This window comes from Clupea harengus, chromosome 25 (genome assembly GCF_900700415.2).
Source record: "Clupea harengus chromosome 25, Ch_v2.0.2, whole genome shotgun sequence".
Classification (NCBI taxonomy): domain Eukaryota; kingdom Metazoa; phylum Chordata; class Actinopteri; order Clupeiformes; family Clupeidae; genus Clupea; species Clupea harengus.
In genome coordinates, this window is record NC_045176.1 from 11460004 (window position 1) to 11477177 (window position 17174).

Here is a 17174-nt window from a genome sequence, read left to right on the forward strand (position 1 = left end):
TCACGTCTCAACAGATTAGCAATATATGAGGGGCAAAGAGAGGAAAGAAAACCAGTCGGTAACTCCAAAATTAGAATTTTATTCAGATGGTTGGGGTCAGAGATGAATCATTTTTATTCCAGTACACAAGATTATCCACAAAGCTCCTTCAAAAACCTTTCCCTGTCTTAAAGCTGATTCAATAATTAGTGCCGACGGTGTCCAACATCCCCCCACCCCCCTTTTTGGTAGAAATTCAAACAGTTGTGCTGACAAGATTGTTATTTTTTCTGTTTTTTATTGAATTATTTTCTTTTCATATTTTTTTACAAAAGACTCTCATACCTTCTACACATTATATGCCACCCAGTTATGTTTTTTGTATTTTTTTTGTAAATAAATTTTGGAAATAACTTTTTTTTTTTTGCTGTTGTGAAAAGATAAAAACATGCAAAACTTGAATTTGTAGTCCAAATTATACATTTACAAGTTCTGAACTTTTTGCTCTTCTTCATAGACTACATCAAAAGAAAAGAAAAGAAAAGAAAAGAAAAAAACATTATGTACACACAGTTTCTTTACAGTGAAGTAAAAATTGAAAGTACCAGATGAGGACTAAGGCAAATGAAGTGTACATGAAATTAGAACAAAATAAACAATTTTGTTGCTGTTGTTTGTAAAATACTACACCACTTCAGAAAGAAAAAAAAAGAAAAACTTATTTTGCTACAAAAGTATGATGTATGACTCCCTTTATTTGCAACCAGCTGCATGTGTTTAATTTTTAGTGAAAAAAGACTAAAATTCTAGCGTACTGTACAGTGCTGTTCTCTGATTCTTTTTTTTGCCCATCCATGTTAATGTCCATGTTATCTTTGCAATTCACTTAAATATTCAGATTTTCAACAAAACAGCAGTATTGAGTAACCAAAAAAAGCATGTAGATGCATACCATTGTAACATACTTTCTGTTTTGAAATCACTCCAAAAACCATTAAAGCCTTGAACATAAAACTAATCATTCAGATTCAAAAAATGTACAAAAAGGCACATTAAATCCCAGTGCTTCTGTACTGTGAAATTCAAGTTTGACTGAGCGCGTTCCGTACCCAACAATCCAAACAGAATGACAGTTCACCAATGTCCTGTCCCCCCTCTGAAAACACGACTGTCTCACACTCCTAAGCCTTCAACAAGCATATGTATGCGCAGACTACAACAATAAGCCTAGGGTTGTTTTTTTTGTGATTTGTATTTCATTGATTTATGTACTTTTTAACTATGTAAAATCTTTTCCATTGTCATTCAGTCCGTGTGGGGGGAATATCAGTTATCAGAAGCTGTCCTCATTCATCGACCGGAGAAAGAAACAACAAAAAGAGAATGAAACTTTCTTCCCCCATTTTCACTGCTCTGTTCTCATCTTCCACATCCGAGAGAGAGAGAGAGAGAGAGAGAGAGAGAGAGAGAGAGAGAGAGAGAGAGAAAAAATGTTTTAGTCGTCGCTTCCGCCGTACATATCTGCGAGTTTCCTGAAGCGTGGGCCCCAGTCGTTGAGGTAATCGTAATCTTGGTCCCCTCCGCTGCTGGAGGAGTTGATGGAGCTCAGGGAACCAGCCGTGGAGCCGCTGCCCTCGTAGTCGAACACCAAGAGGGAGTCGTACGGCGGGGCCGTGGGGTCGTTATCAGCTGCCTTAAGTCCCTGTGCAGAGGAGGACACAGGAGAGAAAAAAATGACTGAGTGAGGGTGATTAAAGATTGCAAAGGATTCTGGGGACCAAAATGGTCAAGGTTTAAACTTGTGTACCATTTCAAATTCATACACGCCATTAATCAAGTCAGCATATGCTGAGGAAATCAGGCCCATGTCAGGGGTTACATGTGGAGGAATGTCAGTACAAGGCTGTGGGGAGTGTTCAGAGGTTGGAAATCGTCTTCTGTCTGTGTGATGTGAGATTATCCAGAGTTTGGAGAGAATCCTGAGAATCCAGGATTGATCACCAGCGCATGTAATCCCCCCGGACCCAGCCAGAGGGATGAACAGATATCACAATTTCATACCGTGATTATAACTTTCATACAAGCTTTTTTTTTTTTTTTACGTAGGGCCAAAATGTTTATTCAACACTAATGACAATGCTGGACAACAAAGCAAACAAAAGGCCTCAAAATATTTCCAAAGCACCATGGCCAACGCACCATGGTCAAAGCACCACGGTCAACGCACCACGGTCAATGCACCACGGTCAACACAAATACTTGCTTCTGGCTGGCTGGGAGAATCTGTTAAGGCTTTATCAGGACTTCCTGAAAATAGATCTGGTGGAAGAAACTTTCTGCCTGAGCCTTGTCTTTTAACTTCATGTCTTGACACCGAGAACATTCATTTTTTTTTTGTGTAAGCACAATATGAAAACGTATACAATATGAAGGCATAAAGTATCAAAAAAGTATCAAATACATGGAGAAAGAGACAGGGATAGAGAGAGAGAGAGAGAGGGAGAGGGAGAGAGTGTGATTGTGCAGGTTCAGTGAACTCAATATTCCCAGTGCGATTCCCTGCGACATACGGATGGCCAGGCTTAGTTGGGGCCAGAAATCCGGAGAGGCTTCCGGCTCTGCCGGTGGAGCATTGGAGATAAACCAGACGCACGGACATGAAAACAGCATGTCTGACAGCAGCGCTCACTCTCTCCCCTGCATCTGAAGATCGGCTCACGGCCTCTCACTGACTAGGGAGAGAAAAAAAAACACCTAAATCCGCAACAGTAACTACAGTGCTTCCGACAGCTTGCCAGACTCCACCGCCATTTCACCAAAGGGCAGACTAGAGTGAAATTAATACGATTTATCTATTAACAAAAAACAGCACTGAAAGGCTGATCGTAGAATGAGCCGCATGATTTATGAGGGCTTCAGTCTGCGTTTATGCGATATCGCCCTCTCGTTCTCTGTCTCTCTCTCTCTCTCTCTCCCACCCTCTGTTTCTGTAAAATGAAAGAGGCAGATGAAAAAAACACAGCGCCTCCGCACCTCACGATTATTTTCCACTTGTTAGCTCTCGTTAAGTGTTTGCTCAGGGCTGTGGTGCTGATAATTTGCCCTGAAATATGACATATGGATCATTCATTACAATTATAGCCGTTGCTGCTCCAGTGGTTAGCACCTCTCTGCCAGAGTTAGCACCTCACTGGCAGTGTGTGTGTGTGTGTGTGTGTGTGTGTGTGTGTGTGTGTGTGTGTGTGTGTTGGGTGGGGTTGAGGGGGCCAGGTCTATGATGGAGCTCGCCTGGGCATTCCATTGGAGTGAGTCATCAGCGGGGCACGAGACAACAGTCGGCCATCTTCAGCAGAACACCACACCACGGCTACCGCTAATAGGCTCCCAGGGACAGGGGGCTCGCTATGGTCCAGACCCGCTGCTTACCCAAACACAGGCAGCCGGCCACAGACTGGGTCCCCATTAAACCTCTCCAAACCCTTCCTGCACCCCTGCACTCATCCCATCTCTGAATACTAACCCTTAAGAGCTAAGATGCAGATGAGATGCTATGCAGAAGATAGCTCAATCACCCTCGTCCAGAAGAGGTCATTTTTTTTTCAAGCTGGGACACAAGTGTGATGTTTTAGCTGAACTATGAAATAAACAATAAACAACCGTGCCTGAAATAGCTACATGCTTGGCTAATAGCACAGTCCAGAATATAATCTATAATATTAACCTAATGGATGTAGTAAGCAGCATGCCAGCAGGCAGGAACAAACAGTCAGGGAGAGATATGCAGTAGGGTTCCTGCATTGGATTTCAAATAGCCACTCCAAGCTGCCAAATCACTGCAGGTGGGTAATACTGCACTTTTCACTTGAGCAGAGTGACTGTTTGAGGCGTCACCTGTATCTAACCAGGAGACGTGGCCTCGGGTGAAGGGGACTGAACCTGCCTGGGGCTGCGGCGGGAGGTCGTCTCTATAATCACACCATTGTTTTTGCCACCAAGTGGCCGGATTCTTCCGTGGATTTGCCCTCCTCTAATTAACCACCCCCGTGCCCCTCTCCGCTGAGACGCCACTGCAGACTCTCAGGTGCCCTTTCATGTGGATCTGGGCGAGCGGCGAGGCTGCTGATCAGAACCGGGCACACCGCGTGGTGCCGCCGCCCCATTCACTGATTGCAAGCAGGCCTGGCATGCTGGGTAAGTAATGAAATAGTCTGGGACCAGCGGACGCTTCCTGTTTGTGGTGAGCCAAAAAAAAAAGGGGGAACAAAATGAAATCTCGTGGTGCTTATCTCCCTGTCGATCGAACAGAAATAGATGGGATTTAGGATCTCTCTGCTGTCTCTCTCCTCTCTGCTACCAATGGGTAAGAAAAATGGAATACAAATGTAAATAAATAAATAAATCTCAAAGAAGTTTTCCAGTCTTTTCAGGTATCGCAACAGTGGTAGACACAGCGAGAAAACGCTGGCTGACACCGAACTGAGCTGACAAGTACAGAAACCAGCGCAAGAAACTTTTCCGAGAAAGCATGAGGGAGAGGCAGAGAGCGAGATGCGAGAGATAGGGAGTGAAAACTGAACAAGCAGACCCTAATCCAAAATACATGGGACGCAGCCAGTGACTTTTAAGAAGAGAACAGCCGTGAGGCTGGCGTCTGTTGGAGCTGGTTAAAAATACATGGCCACGCTTCTCATCTCGTGGCTCGCCCTTCATGAATGAAGTCAAGCAGTGCCTGCGGCGCGGGAGATAGGAGCCAAACGGCCCTGAAGGGGGGCAAGGCCGTGTCCGTGTCCACCTTCTACACCGTACAATGCACGCATCAACAATTATGCACCCGTTGAAAATAAAGAAATAAATATACCTATTCAACAAATGTATTCAAACTGAAATGGGATAAATGTGACACATGCCGCTTGTATTTTCCCCCTGGAAGACAGCGGCAGCGGTGCAGATGGGAGAAAATATTCCAGACAAGGGGAGGTTTTTTAGTTTTTTTTTGTCAGGGCCATGATCAAAGACTACAAAAGGAAAATGCCAGGCCCATGGCAGATAAAAGCTAAACCCTCTATGACGACTCACAGATGTGTCTGTTCTTGCCAGAACCTTTGAGAAGAATGCGTTTTAGGATGACAGAACATTTAGCAAATGAGTTTAACTGGTTCCTGGCTTAATCTCATTTTGATTGATTTTTTTTTTCATGTGGCTCTTGCGTGATATCCAAATCCTATGAAGGGATGAGTCCAGCAACTATACTACAGTGTGGAGCACTATCTTATAACCATAGGTTATTCTGTCTGCCAAACACATTTTTGCTCACATTATATATACAAAAAACCAATGTGAAGCTAGAAGTCATTTAGCAGCAATGTGAAGAAGCACTGCAGCTGGCCAATGTTCATCCTAGCACAGAAGGTCAGTCAAGCTGTCTGGGTGAGAAGTGACACGACATGGATCAAGACTCCTCCACTGCAATCCAATATGGCTAGAGCCCAACACATCCCCCCCCCCCCCCCCCACACACACAATATCTCTGCTCCGGCACTCCCACCCAGCTTATGGCCCCAGATCATGTGAGGTGAGACTGAGACTGAGACAGAGCACTTCGGGAGGCGCCTGCCAGCATCCAGGAACATCGGCCAATACTCTTGGTATTTAAGTAGGGTGGTAAAGGTTCTTTCTTGTTCTTGGGGAATGAAAAATAAAAAAGCTCTGCCAGACCAAATCTCAGCTCAGTCGGAGTCCGGGGCCCCATATTCCGTACCCTGCCAATGAACGAGCACATGGGGTGGGCTAAGGTGATACCATGGAAAAGGGCATGCTGCTTTCCAAGTCAGTGGGCCCGCAGAAGAGTGAGCCAATCAAGGGCTGCTTCTTCAAAGACTGATGAATCTAGACTACAGAGACTTAAATCTAGACTGCACCCATTTGTGAGGCTGCTCACTAATCCCATAGCCCACAGTTAACCCAGTGAGGCCAACTCCAGGCTAAGGAATACACGTGAGCATGTGGGGGATTTCTGATTGGTTGGTTGGCGCCCCTCCCCCACCACCCTTACCTCGTTGATGAAGTCACCGATGTCGCCGGGGTGCGGGGCGGCCGACCTGATGGGGTACTGGGGCTCAGGGTGGAGGGGCCGCTCGTCCATGCGGCGGATCCCCACAGGCTTGATGGCGTCCGGCTCCATGGTGTCCGGCTGCTGGAGCTGGCTCAGGTCGTAATCCTGCAGGAGGAGAGGCAGAGCAGATGGGCCAGTCAGCGGGACACGGCCAAAATACACCAACCAACCCACACACACACACACGCCAGCATGCAGTCACGCATGCACACAGACACACACACAGACACACACACCTTTGCAGAAACAAGGCATGCACACAAACACCTACACTGTACGTTCACATAAACACACTGGTACAACAAACATTGGTACACATATGCACACTCTCACACACACAGAGCCATATTCTTGTCCTACGAATAAAAACATATATGGATGTTTTCATTCATTTACATACATTTATATATACTTCATTATATGTATGTAGTGTGGGGTCTGAACCTGTGGGTACTGAACAGATGGGTGTCACACCTTCTCTTTGCACCACACACTGAGACAAGGAAGCTGCATGAATATCTGCATGAATATCTCTCTCCTTGATGAAACTACAGACGCCAAATCCAAATACTGCATAACAATGAGACTCTTTCCACTAACACCTCCATCAATAATACACCACAGTAACACTACACTATTCATCATGACAGCTGCGACTAGGGAGAATCAGATGAAACTTGCGTGGCGCGAACTTATTCATGGCCAGCATCTATGTCAAATGCACAGGCGTCAGGATTGAGGGCAAGTGCGCTGGTAAACAAAGTGCGCGGCGTGTAAAGGGCGGCCTTGCCGTGGTAAAGGTGAACTGTGCTGTTCTAATCGGGCCCCAGACACGGAATGGTGGATACACATAAGCTCGGGCCTAATCCTATTAACATCGCCAAGGCAACCTGACAGCCTGGTGCTTTGTGCTGTGTCACAGTGCTGGGGAGGGACGGACTTGGCCGCACGGGGCCGCTGGGGGTCTGAGGGCCAGAGCTACGGGACGGACGCGGAGGTGGAGGAGGTGCAGGACCATAATACCAACGGGGGAGAAAGAGAGCGAGGGAGAGAGAGAGAGAGAGAGAGAGAGAGAGAGAGAGAGAGAGCGAGAGAGCATGGTGGATGGAAGGTGGTGGGGGGTGGGGTGGGTAGGGCGACTGGGGAATGAGGACAGTAGGTGTCACGGCAGGATCTGAGGGCTTTAATAAGACCGTGTGATGGATTGGCTCTCGTTATGAGATTTCCACTAATCCATCCATCTCAAACGTGCTCGCTCGCTCGCTCACTTGAAAATCCTCGCTAGGCTGTGTGAGAGCCAGGAGCCTCGCACGAGCGCGCGAAACCCCACGTACGCCAGCGGACGGCCTAAGTGAGAAGCCGCTGCTTCATAAACACACAGATGCCGAGCCCCGTCATTGAGTGGCCGAGGCCAAGTGGTTTAAGCCCTGAATTAGCCTTACTCCGAGATATGAACACATCAACGTTTGCACACTCACAGACTGAGACAATACAAACTAGAATGTTCACTATGTACAGAACACAAACACACACACACACACACACACACACACACACACACACACACACACACAAACAAACACTCGGCAAGATAATAACTCAGACAAACAGCGACCGTCAAGCCCACAAACACGGTAATCTATGAACACACAGGCACAAGCGGCCACAAAGACACATTTACATGTACACAGAGCCCAGTACACAAAGACGGCCTCACGAGATGAGCAACTTTCTGGGTCACAGCTGCTCGCCCGCGGACAAACCACAACCCTCATTCTACTAGATGCCACCAGTGTTCTCTCCCTCTCTCCATCTCTGTGTGACCCTCACACTCTCCTCTCAAAGATAGGGGTCCAGGGTCACCCACAAACCAACTACATGACCCCTGGGGGAGGTCAGCTCCTGCCAGCGGCAACCATTTTCCACACATAGGAACGGACTCTCTCTCTCTTTCTCTCTCTGTCTGTCTCTGTCTGCCTCTCCCCTGTAGAATCCATGCTGGGCACATTCCAGTCCTGCCCTCCTCCCCCCTTCCCTGCTGAGGAAAAACAACAGCGGCCAGGGCGTGGAGCTCCGGCTCTGCAGAGCGTGCCCTCATGACCAACAACAGCTGCCCTTACTTAGCCAATAGGAGCGCTTCCAGGCAACGGTCTCGCACCTGTGGAACTTCACAGTAGAACCCCCCCCCCCCCCCCAAAAAAAACGGACCTCTGGTTCGAGAGAAGCTGAGAAATTCAAATAGGCTGTTGGGCCTGAGCCTGAGCACTCCTGCCTGCCTCGTTTCAGTGCAGCTGTAAGGTAAATGAGCCTCTGTGTTGAAATGCTGCCAACAACATCACGACTTAGGGACAAGGTAAAAAAGGAATACCTTTATCAAAGCTCCGGTAATTACCATGTAATTAGGCTGCGAGGAACAAAACACACTTTAATAATATCCTCCAAAGAAACGAGACTGGGACGCCGTCTGATTTTTCTGATGAGACACAATCAGCCGTCCATCTCTGCATGCACAGCAGCAGCGGACACACAGATCTTAAATAAAGTCAGCTGTTTTGGAGGAGACACTTTGGCAGTTCCATTATCTTCACAGTGGGAGGGAGGTAGGGAGCAGGTGAGTATGTGTGTGTGTGTGTGTGAGAGAGAGAGAGAGAGAGAGAGAGAGAGAGAGAGAAAGATGAGATGGCGAGGTGAGCACCGCAGAGACATGATGGCTAGTCGCGTTCATTTTTCACCGCTCACGCTATCTCCTCCGAGTACAGCCACACCGCCGCTCCTCCAGTTGGCGTGAAATGGAGGAAGCGCCTCACCCTATAAATCCTCCACTCCCAACTACCCCTCATCTTTGACGGGAGTATTTTGTCTGAAACTCCCTTTTCTTTCCCTCCTACTTGTACTCTCTCTCTCTCTCTCCCTCTCTTTCGTCTCCCAGGAGAGTGTTTAAATCACTGACGTGTGTGGACATTAACAATTATCTACCCCAGCGATGGCGGGCGAATTGGCTTCAAGGTCGTCCCATTAGAACAGAATAAGCGCCATTAACGTCTGTCTCTCCACTGAGGCTGACTCTCTCAATTATATTACCTGCACAATTAGAGGCCTTGAAGGCAATTTAGGACTGTGCGTGGGACTGATCCCTTTCACCTGCGCTGAAGCACTCCAACAAATGTATGTGCTACAGGCAAGGATACTATCCATTAGCATTGTAATGCGCTAAGCTGCCCAGCGCTAAGCTGTCTTCTGTTCTGATTGTAAATGGGCATGTGTGTGTCTGTGTGAGTGTGTGTCTGTGTGTGCATGTATGTCAGTGTTTGTGTGTGTGTGTGGTGTTTGTGTGTGAGTGTGCTTGTGTCTGAGTTTGTCTGTGTGTGTGTGTGTGTGTGTGTGTGTGCGCTCTCTGCCGTACCTGGTCCTCCTCTCCTCCGCCCTCCTCGTCGTACTTGAGGATGTTGTCTCTCACATCGTCTTCTGGGTCAATGAGGAGCTGCTTGGCCTGACGCTCCTTATCACGACGCTTCATCCAAACCACGAACAGCAACACCAGAACTAAAGATAGTGACGGGGAAAGAGAGAGGAAGGGGGGGGGTTATTATTTCTGTGCAACAGCACAAAAGACCTGAGAATGACCTCACTAAAGTATCCTGAGCTAAACACGCTGCCTTTTTTACAGAAAGTAATAGAAATAATAGAGGTCATCAGGCAGTTAAAATATCAGACTAAAACTGTGAGGAGCAGAAACACAACAGAATCAACAGTTAACAAAGAGAACCAAAAGAGGAGGGAGGAAAAAATAACAAGGGTGTGTGTGTGTGTGTGTGTGTGTGTGTGTGTGTGTGTGTGTGTGTGTGTGTGTGTGTGTGGGGGTGGTGAAATATTAACTGACTTTAGCTTGGTTATATTTCCATACACCGCAGGGCACTTAGCGTCTGATCTGGCCTATGTGGGGGTAATCTGCTGGCCTAATCTGTGGTGTCTGGGCGGGAGGAGGACTCACTCAGCAGGATGATGATGCACAGCAGGATGGAGATGATGGCGCCGGTGCCAAGGCCCGCCGCGATGATGCGCTCCTGGTCCGAGCAGAAGCCGTTGTGGTCGCACTGGCACACCTTGACGCGCAGGTAGGAGGTGTTGGACATGGGCAGGTTCCCGGCGTCGGTGATGATGATGGGGATGTCGTAGATGCCGCTCTCCAGGAAGCTGAGGCGCAGGCTCACCTGAGCGGCGTCACCTGGGGATGCAGGCAGAGGCAGGGTAAGGCCGTTTTATATAATATACATGATCATTATGATATGCATTCCATACATTCAAGATAGAGAGCAAGAGAGACTGAGAGGGGAGTAGTTGATGAGGAAGAAATATTGGGTGATACGTATCACAAACCTCAAAGATATCTAACAAATACACAATGAGAGTGAGAGAGCAGCAAAAAAAGAGAGATACCCAAAATACCCATTTTAGCACACTGACACATCATGTGACCCTCATTTGTGGTGTGATAATCACATGGCTGAATCTCTCCCAGAGAATATTAGCCCCGCCACCCGTGAACTGCTGTCTCCCCAAACTCAACCATGTCATCTCACCAAGCAAACCCGCCTGCCACTTCACAGTCATTACTGCTAACAGACACATTTTCTCTCCATAAACTTGTACCTGAAAAACGTCATCAATGCAGTTAATCCAAAATACACTGGGGATTTAGATTGGGGGCTTAGAAATCCCCTGAATACCTCTCGATAATGCAGCTTAGGGATAAAACAGCCTTTCCTATAATCCCCCCTGCCATTTATCCTATTAAATATTTATTCAATGCATTTGTGGCTCTGTACCTTTAATCACTGACACATAACCAATGACACATTACTTCATTCGCTTGTGTTCATAACGAGCATAATCAATTAAAAAGGTGTTGCCTGGCATGCCAGCTTTCATTTTCCCTCCTTCCTGTCTGACTGATAAGATAAGGCGAACTCTGCGTTAGGAAAGTCCCCGGTTACACATGCGACAACGACACCATACCGCAGGCTGGATCAGGGAAGCAGATTCCTTCTTAAGAGTAGCGCCCTTCTCTTCACCTCGCACACAATGCGACATTCGTATGTTTCTAAGAGGGTACGTAAGAGCCCTCCATTTTCGTTGCTCCCTACAGAATCATCTGCGCCTTCCTCACTTAAAGCCAAACACTGCATACAGAGTGCTTGTGCCCTACAGACACAACATGAAGACTCACAAACTGACAGCCGCGGCACAGAAAAGGCGACGAGTGCGCTGCAAAATTGGCGTCGATCCCTGCGGGCAGACACTCGGCTAAATGTGCCATTCCCTTAAAAGCCCATGGCCTTTGGGCCATTCCTCACAGGGCCTGTCCCTGTTTGACACACACACATGTGTGTATGTTTGTGTGTGTGTTACCGTTGATGCGCGTGATGGTCCAGTTCTTGCGGACGTCGGTGGGCTTGTGGGGCAGCTCAAAGGTAAAGGGCCCAGCGTTGGAGTTCAGGTCCCCATCGATCGCCGTGATGTTGATGAAGTTGGGCTCGGGCTTCTCGCACACCTCGGCCTCCGAGGGGAACACCACAGGGGCGTTGTCGTTTATATCCAGCAGGTAGATCTGCAGGGTGCCCGTGCCACTGGCAGGAGGGAAGCCTATGAAAACAAACATACACACACACACACACACACACACACACACACACACACACACACACACACACACACACACACACACACACACAGACACATACACACACAAATTCATGTAAACAGTACACAAATGTGTGAATGCTAACATGTTAACAGAGCAGTAATTATAGGCTTGGTTGACTCGATGAATGTGATAATATGAACTGAAGGTATTTCACATATGACAGAGAAGAAGTACTGCACTGGATCAGCAGGTCGGCGTTTCTCTTGGCCTTCCCTCATCGCTACACATCCCCCAATCACAGACAGTGATGAATCTGACCTCATGTGTATATATTTACATGGAAATGCTGCTGTGCAGGCTGCTCTATGAAGGGCTGGGGCTGGTGAGGGTGGGTGCCTGGGAAGGATGAGGGGTGGGGTGGGAGTGGGGGTGGGGTGGGGTGGGGTGATGAGCAGGCTAGAGGAGAATACTTAATCAGGGCTGCCTGGGGTCCTGGCACACAGCTGCCCAGTCACAGCACTCCGTATTCACAGGCCTTAAGAGGCTTTCTTCATGCAGGCCACGCTCGGAAGGGGCTGCTCGGCCAATCCAGCCCCATTAATGCTGAGAAACCTCTTTATCGGGAAGTTCTCTAAGCCTTGCCGGCCTCGGCTGGGCTAGGCCGTGCTTCGCGGAGCAAGGCGGAGAGAAAAAAAAAACATCCTGCTAGTCCGAGGGAGGAAGGTGAACGCTTCCCTTCCCCGAGTCGTCTGCTGGAGTGCCTGCTAACACCTCTCTCCTTGCCTCTGAGAGGTGACTGCTTTTTAATGTCTTCTGGCTCTATTTTTATAACGCTTGACGGAACAAGAGTGGCAGTCTGTCAGTCCGTGCCAGCATTCAAAGTGACATTCAGTGACATTCAATCAGTTTTGGAAGATTAACAAAGATTCTTTTTTTTTCCACCCTCCCCAACATGTTTTTCTTCTATTGAACGTTAACACATCACAGCCTGACTGACCTAGCCTTAACAAGGCATCTCAGGATTACAGTTTGTCGGGCACCCGACAATGTAATGATATCGCTACAAATGTAAGCAGGTTTCCCGTGCTCTTGTAAGAGGTGTAAATCCAATCTTTGAGTAACCCGAGACGCTAAACCTTATTTTTCCCACTCCAAGAAACGATTGAGTTACATACCATTATCTGTGGCCAGGAACGTTGCGTTGTACATATTATTGCTCACATAAGGCGATTCCCTGTCCAGCATGGCAATTGTGGAGATGCGGCCGTTATTGGGGTCGATGCGCAGCCAGTTGGCCGGGTCGGAGAGCTTGGAGTATCTGCAGAGAGGGGGGGGTGTGACAGAAGTCCAGATTAGAAACCTTTGATTTATCACCACAATCTCCCACGAGGCCCAGCAGCCCACTAAATCTTTAACAGTACACCCGGCTCAGCAGGTTAGAGGCGAGCTGACCGGCAGCCAGAAGCAGGCTGGTTCAGAGCTCTCGTCAGGAGGTGGTGGTGGTGGTGTGGGAGGGGGGGGGGAGAAGTTCTAGTACACAAAGTGGTTTTGTTGTGTGCGCTGTGGAAAAAAAGAACCACAACGTTCCACCACACAGAAGGAAGATGCTGGCATGGAGGAGAAGGTTGGGGGAGCAGGGGGTGTGGGGGTGTGGCTGGTGCCTACCTGATGGTCTGCTGCATGAAGCGGTCGGGGTCCAGGGCGGTGTAGATGGTGAGCATGGACTCCGCGGGCAAGCCCTCCTCCATCCTCATGGTCCTGGGGTTGGGCTCAAAATAGGGGCTCTCGTTGACGTCGAGGACCTTGATGGAGACTGTGGCAGTGGACTGGCGCGAGCGGTGGATGTTCTGGTCCAGGGGCACCTCGTTCACAGCCACCACCGTCAGCACAAATGTCCGGGTGATCTCGTAGTCAATGGGCTGCAGGGAGACAGACAGACAGAGAGAGAGAGAGAAAGAGAGAGAGTGATGGAGAGAGTGAGAGAGAGAGTGATGGAGAGAGAGAGAGTGATGGAGGGGGAGGCGTAAGATGACAGAGAAGGAGTGAGACAAATGGCAAGCCGCAACATTAGTCTGCTGGAAATCTTCAGACCGTTACCTAGTCCTTTTCGCTAGAGCCTATTTTCTGAAGGCGCTATTAGGCTGTGTTGTTTCTAAAGCAACGTTTTGATCCTTCACTTTACTGACACACATAAACCGCTTTGTTGGCTACCAACACCTCACCAAACTGATATAAAACAGCACAGCGCCCCATAAATACAGAATATTCTTAAAGCAGCGCACTAACAGACTGGTTACTGGAAGCTTCATAAACATAGTTATCTCCAGCTGAAACTGAAATAGAAATATCTGGGCACGGGGCACATGTGACAAGAGAGCAGAAGGGTCCGAGCCTCACCTTGACGACTGTTACAAGGCCCTCATTAGAGGTGGGATCAGTCGGCACGGAGAACCTGCCGGTGGGGTCGCCCCCGGTAATTTTGTACACGGCATTCCAGGCAGGGGTGTTGGGCTGGTCTTTGTCCGTCACCGTGAGGTTGGCCACAATGACATTCACCCGGTTTTCTGGCACCTCACCGTAGAACTTCATGAATAAAACATGGCACTCATATTACTGTGATGGCAGCAAAAAGGATGCTTTGTGAAACAGCAGTGAAACAGTAAAGCAAATTGCAAATAGCTTCTGAAAGTCCCTGTCCTTAAAGAAAGGAAGCACTTTATTTAAAAATTTTTTTTTTTTTAAACTCAGACTTTGAAAAGAGCTTAAGTCATTTTGTCTTTATATTACAGAACATTGGCAGTATAATGAGAACACATACTTCACAACACAATTTTTTTCTCCCATTAAATACCTGCATTTATGGCTCAGTGCTTTCATATGACAGGTGACAGTATTCACACGGGGACCAGCTCGTGGAAGGGATAGACTGGCTCTATAACTCTTGCAACCAATAGGGACTGGTTTGTGTGTGTGTGTGTGTGTGTGTGTGTGTGTCAGAGAACCACTCCCTATCTTCGAACGAGTGTGTGTGCTTGCTCCTATAAACTGTATAATATGTGCTCTAAGCTTTACATATTGTATATGAAGAATACAGTGAATAATACAATCTCTGCAGGAGGTCATTGCGTTCCATGTGTTTCTCATGTGGGTACATGTGGCAATCACTGCCTCGCCCATCAGCAGAGTCTCCCGTGTGCTGTGGCGTGCCACGTGACGAGCACTAATAGTTCCTCAGTGGTGTCGAACCAGCACTGCTGCGGTGACTTACCGTCTCGGATGTGAACTCGGGTGGGTTGTCGTTGATGTCGGTGACCCTGATGACGGCGGTGGCTGTGTTGGACAGGCCGTACAGTGCGGTTCCCTCCATGTCTGTGGCCTGGATGATCAGCGTGTACTGTGGCACTTTCTAATTGGGAAAATCGCACACACAAAGACTTAATTAACCAGTCATTAAAATGACATATGACATGTTACATAAATGCTGGAAAAAGGGAAAGGCTGTGACCGATGAATCATGCATGGAACAGACTGAGCTTCAAATAGTAATAGATTTTGAAAACCAAACACAGAGGCCACCACGGTAGATAGATAGACCCCCCCCACACACACACACATGCTACATCTAAGGCTAAAATCGAAAATTCATGACACATTACGAGAGTACCACTGGCTGCCAAGTTATATTTTTCTGAGCACTGCATACCCAATATCATTACAAGCCTAAGAGAGAATCTGCTATCTGATAGGAGCTGATCAGCACAAAAACAAATTAAAACTGGCAGTGGGTGTGAATAATGAACCAAATAATAGGTGGCTGCATGTGAGCTTCTCCCCTCTGCGTTCATTAAAGCCTAGTGCCGAACACTCCCCTCACCGGTGCCGCAGCCAGCGCTGAGCTGACCGGCACGCCACCTGATTCCCAATCACCAACCAGGAGTCGTTGGACTAATTAGGGCAATAATTCCTCATTAATTTCCGGCGAGGGAGCGGAGCGAGGGGAGGTAGGAGGCGCAGCGGTAGCGGCCCACTCCCTTGCTCCGCTCCCATCAGACCCCTCGTTTAGAGGAGGACCTGGTGCTCGCAAATGGCTCCTGTCGCCCCGATGGCCGCTGAGGCAGCACACCGTTTCCCTGGTAATAAGGGACGCAGCAAATGACTCTCCCGGTGGCGGCCATTCGGTGCACTACCAAGGCTGCGGACCGGAATTGATTGAGCGTGGGGGCCTCACCAAATTGCCTTTACTAGACTTACACTGAGCCTCCGCCTCTCTTGCAAGCGCTCGCTTTTATATTTATTTACATTTTATTTCACTGAGCAAGGCAATCCAATTAAAGCAGGCCGTTGCCATTTATAGATCAGACAGCCACGCATGCATGCCTGCGTGCACACACACACACATACGCTGGCAGGCATGCTGGCGCATGCACACACACACACACACCCACACAGCAAGGCGAACCAAAAACAAACAAGAAAAAAACAACAACATTTAGTTGCTTGCTGAGGCATGGTTTCTCCATCTCGGGGTAAATAAGTATGAGGTAGGGAGTCCATTTTTGAGCTCATTTTTGGCAGTGTTAATCAATAGTGTGAAGAGAGGCTCATTACTTCAGCAATGCACTGAACATCAGTACAACAACGAGAAGCCCACATCTTCATTATGGCATATTCCTAAGGCCATTTCTGTGTGCAGCGAAACAAAACGGTTGACCTATGCAAATTCGCCGCCACAGTCACGCTAGGCTAACTTTAACAATATTGATCAATCAAACTAATATTATGCGGCACCAAAGATAGTTAAAAACTATTAATGCGAATACAATTACCATAAACATCAAGAGAACACACACACACACACACACTCACAGGCATAAAAGCTGTAAAACACATATACACATGCATACAAGCACAGAATAAGAGTTTACATATTAGCCCACAGACACACACACACAGAGACAAACACACACACACACACACACACACACACACACACGCACACACGCACGCACACACGCACGCACACGCACACACACACACACAGCTCTCACCTCTCTGTCAAGGCCAGCGGCCATGGTGATGATGTTTCCGGTCTGGTTATTGATGGTGAACATGCTGGGGTTGGGGTTCTCGGGATTCTGGGACAGGATCTTGTATCTTAGCATGCCGTTCATGGTTTTAGGGTCATCCTTGTCGATGGCGGTCACAGTCATCACAGACGTCCCTGAGGTAAGCAAAGACCCAGGGCGATTCATAGATGAACTTTCAACGGAATGTCTGTCATCATGAGTATGACTAATCACCACAGGCCATTCTGTTTCCAGACCACTGTTTATGTGACTGTTCCACTATTCCGACTTGAGTTGGGACTTGAGCATGCACAGTACTCTGGTGTGTGTATGTGACTCTGGTGTGTGTATGTGACTCTGGTGTGTGTATATG

General features: G+C 48.0%; 1 protein-coding gene across 1 annotated transcript in view; it reads right to left on the reverse strand.

Annotated features, from left to right (window-relative positions):
* Positions 1-260: 260 nt before the first annotated feature.
* Positions 261-17174, reverse strand: part of LOC105900637 (cadherin-2) — a 61614-nt gene continuing 44700 nt past the window's right edge. The window contains exons 7-16 of the mRNA XM_031563332.2: positions 16784-16956; positions 15004-15141; positions 14133-14318; positions 13401-13654; positions 12911-13053; positions 11501-11734; positions 10083-10316; positions 9495-9634; positions 6032-6196; positions 261-1681 (exon numbers count right to left, since the gene is read on the reverse strand). Coding sequence (XP_031419192.1) covers positions 1475-1681; positions 6032-6196; positions 9495-9634; positions 10083-10316; positions 11501-11734; positions 12911-13053; positions 13401-13654; positions 14133-14318; positions 15004-15141; positions 16784-16956 — 1874 coding nt within the window. The 3' untranslated portion in view covers positions 261-1474. The remainder of the gene's footprint in view (positions 1682-6031; positions 6197-9494; positions 9635-10082; positions 10317-11500; positions 11735-12910; positions 13054-13400; positions 13655-14132; positions 14319-15003; positions 15142-16783; positions 16957-17174) is intronic.